At 29.7% G+C, this 3,781-nt stretch overlaps 1 protein-coding gene across 1 annotated transcript; it reads left to right on the top strand.

Moving 5' to 3' along the window:
- Positions 1-88: 88 nt before the first annotated feature.
- Positions 89-1,381, top strand: LOC122270866 (general transcription factor II-I repeat domain-containing protein 2-like). Its single transcript, XM_043049982.1, has one exon. The coding sequence runs from the start codon at positions 89-91 to the stop codon at positions 1,379-1,381; it is 1,293 nt and encodes a 430-aa protein (XP_042905916.1).
- The last annotated feature ends 2,400 nt before the right edge of the window (positions 1,382-3,781 follow it).

The following is a 3,781-nucleotide window of genomic DNA, read 5'->3' as shown; positions in this document are numbered from 1 at the left end:
AATCACCGAGAGAATTGAAAATATTGATAAAAATCTAATTTCACAACTGACTACAAAAACTCAAAAATTTATTTTTTATTCAATTACCATGGATGAAAGTACAGATATCAGCGATACTGCACAGTTACTCATATTTGTAAGAGGAATCAACGCCCACTTTGAAATTACAGAAGAACTTGCAGGGCTGCAGTCAATGAAAGGAACAACGACTGGTGCCGATATATTTTGTGAATTTGAAAATTGCATCGATAAACTTCGTTTACCTATTGATAAGTTATGTAATGTAACTACAGATGGTGCTCCTAATATGGTTGGAATCAATCAAGGATTTGTTGGGAAATTTAATTCTAAGTATCCGGAAAATGATGTTGTTTTTTTGCATTGCCTTATACATCAGGATGCTCTCTGTAAATCGACTTTAGATATTGACCATATACTTAATATTGTTGAAAAACTAGTAAATATGATTCGTTCCAGAGGATTATTACATCGCCAGTTTCAACAGTTTTTGGAGTCCGTACATGCTGACCATTCCGATATCCTGTATTATTCAAAAGTTCGTTGGTTAAGTGCTGGAAAAGTATTTGAAAGAATCTGGGATTTAAAAGACGATATTGTGAATTTTCTTCTTGATAAAGACATTTATAATCAATTTGACGTCTTAAAAAACGAAACGTGGCTTTCTGACTTCGCTTTTTTCACAGACCTCCTCGTACACATGAATATACTTAATCTCAAATTGCAAGGGAAAAATCAGTTTCTTCACGATATTTGGCAATACCTGAAAAGTTTCAAATTACAGTTATTATTTACTAATCAGATCTCTAAATCTGATTTTTCTCATTTTCCAAGAATACAATCTTTAAAATTCACTATATCAAACAATAAGATTAAAAAATACGAAATTAATTTGAGAAAACTATCTTCAGAATTTGAAAGGAGATTTCAGGACTTAAGAAAAATGGAAACAGAGTTTAGTATTTTTGCGACCCCATTCAATGTTAATTACGAAGAAGTTGATGCAAAATTTCAACTTGAGTTAATAGAACTGAACTGTAATACTCTCCTGAAACAAACTTTTCATACAGTACCATTACTAGAATTTTATAAAAATTTAAGTCCAGATAATTTCCCAAATCTAATTACTCATGCAATGAAGATAATGACAATGTTCGGCTCATCTTATATATGCGAACTAATCTTTTCAACAATGAAGCTTAGGAAAACTTCTTTAAGAAACAGAATTACATATGAGCACCTTTCATCAGTTTTAAGAATTTCTGTTTCGCAAATGGAACCGGACTATGATGATATTTTGAAGAAACAGTCTCAATTTCATTTTTCTCATGCACCATCAATCAGTAATGACACCAGAAAATAAAGTTATAATAATTCACATCAAGAACTACACTAAATTCATTTCATACTTTGTGCTTATAATTTTCTTACCTTTTGCTTTTTTACTATTAAAATAATAAGTGTATGTAATAATATATGTTTATAGAACACATAAATTTTTTAACGATTAAGCATTATTATTTGGCCCGCTACAATTGTCTAGTTATTACAAATGGCCCGTCTTAAAAAAAAGTTTCCCCACCACTGGTTTAGAGTAATTTTGTATTTTTATAGAAAGCTTAATTGCCAAGTAAATATGTAGATTTGTTTTTTGATCATTTCTAAAATGTTGCCGCACACTGTCATACCGATTATTGGTGACGGAACAAGCCTTTTTCGAACAATAGCATAGATAAATTATTCGATATTCAAAGTTATGGAGTTTTCTATCTAATCTAGAAGTAATTTTATTATTTTCCTGCCTATTGTGCAGAAATTCATACTCTTGGTATTTTGTGAGATTTAATGGCTGCCGGGCAGATTTTAAATTATTAATAAAATTCAATATATAGGGACAACATCGTGGAAAACTCTTTTCTTTGGGCCTTTCTCCAATACCTTGGTTTGAAACATATGATTTTGTGATTGAGGATAATAAGTATAAATTCTTACTTTAAGTTGTTTTAGCATGAAGTCTACTTATATACAATTAAGAAAGCATTGTATGCATATTTGCAGTTTTGAATTAGATATTCGTTTTTAAAATTTACTTTTATAGTAAAATTTTTCGAGTCGATAATTTCATGGACAAAGTTAATTAAATAGAAAGTGAAGAGTTTCTCCATCTGTTTATAAAATGTATAAACTTTTATTAGCTTAATGGATATTGTTGAATAGAGAGTTAAATAAAATGCTTTCAGTGATTTATGCATGTGATTTGAAAAACTTCCGTTTGCTGTTAATAGACTCAGGAGTGCTAGCGTTATTTTAAAAAGGCGGTAAAAAATGATATATTAATTAGTTTAATTTTCTAGAAACAAGTCAGTATATGTATTTATATTTAGATTTGAAATCAAAGCATGGTGCTTTTTCACAGCTAATTAACAGAAATAAATGTGTACCGCCACTTTCTCGATTAAGATATTGTTTGTACATAGACCAATTTTTGTGGCTGGGTACTTATGGGTTAAAATAATGAATTGCTGCTGAACCCTATAGGATAGTTCTTCAGAACTATATTAATAATATATATTTATATTTGGATTTATAATTAAAGCATGATGTTTTTTTAAAGCAAACGTGGTGGATAACAGAAAGAAATGTGTACAACCACTTTCTCGATTAAGATTTTTTTATATATGGACCAATTTTTGTAGCTGGTAGCTAATGGGTTAAAATAATGGATGGTGGCTGAGCCCTAAAGGCTTAGTTCTTCAGAAATATATTAATAATATATATTTAGATTTGGCTTTAAATCAAAGCATGGTGTTTTTTTTTTCAAAGTTATCGTGGAAGCTAACGGAAAAAAATGTGTACTGCCACTTTCGAGATTAAGATGTTTTTTATTAATAGAGCAATTTTTGTGACTGTGCATTAACCCCCTGGGGACGGGTGATTCAGAAATGCATTCGTACAAAATCAGAGTCAAGTTGTAATTAAATAATAAAGGGTAACTTAAATGTAGTCGTTGCTAATTTGACTGCCTTACTTTGCTTTTACTTTAATTATTGTTAGTTTAATCATATATGTAATCAATATTAATTCAAAGTATAACTAAATAGTTTTATTTTGAACAAAGTAATGGTGAATTAAATAAATCAAATAATTATAACTCCGCCCACAAATAAACTGCTAAAGAATTACTTTGATTACCAGTTTTATCTTTTTACCCTGATTGACACGATTTCATGCTGGCACGTATTTGTGACAGTCGGCCCGAAAGGGTTAAAAGAACTCTGTGTTAATATTTCAGTCGGAATATTTAGAAGAAAATATTGTTTTATGATTTTTATAGTCCAGGCAGCAGATAGTCAGCAATAATTCCAAATAGCAGCCTTATCTATTGATGAACTTAGCTACTAATTTCGAAATTCGTGAAAATAAATAGTTCGTTTCCTGAGAAGAACGCTGCAACAGAAGAATTTCATTCGTATTCCTTGTTTTTCTTAGATTAACTTTTAGTATAGTGAGGCACTTNAATATGTTAATAATATATATTTATATTTGAATTTAAAATTAAAGCATGGTGTTTTTTTAAAGCAAACGTGATGGATAACAGAAATAACTGTGTACAATCACTGTCTCGATTAAGATGTTTTTTATTTATAGACCAATTTTTGTAGGTGGGCACTAATGGGTTAAAATAATGGGTGGTGACTGAGCCCTAAAGGGTTAGTTCTTCAGAAATATGTTAATAATATATATTTATATTTGGATTTAAAAT

Source organism: Parasteatoda tepidariorum, chromosome 9 (assembly GCF_043381705.1).
Source record: "Parasteatoda tepidariorum isolate YZ-2023 chromosome 9, CAS_Ptep_4.0, whole genome shotgun sequence".
Lineage (NCBI taxonomy): Eukaryota > Metazoa > Arthropoda > Arachnida > Araneae > Theridiidae > Parasteatoda > Parasteatoda tepidariorum.
The sequence above is the reverse complement of the archived record's forward strand: the minus strand, read 5'-3'. Positions and strand labels throughout refer to the sequence as shown.

Bases quoted from the DNA above. Each gene is read 5' to 3' on its own strand.
- LOC122270866 (XM_043049982.1), top strand. From the start codon at position 89: ATGGATGAAAGTACAGATATCAGCGATACTGCACAGTTACTCATATTT.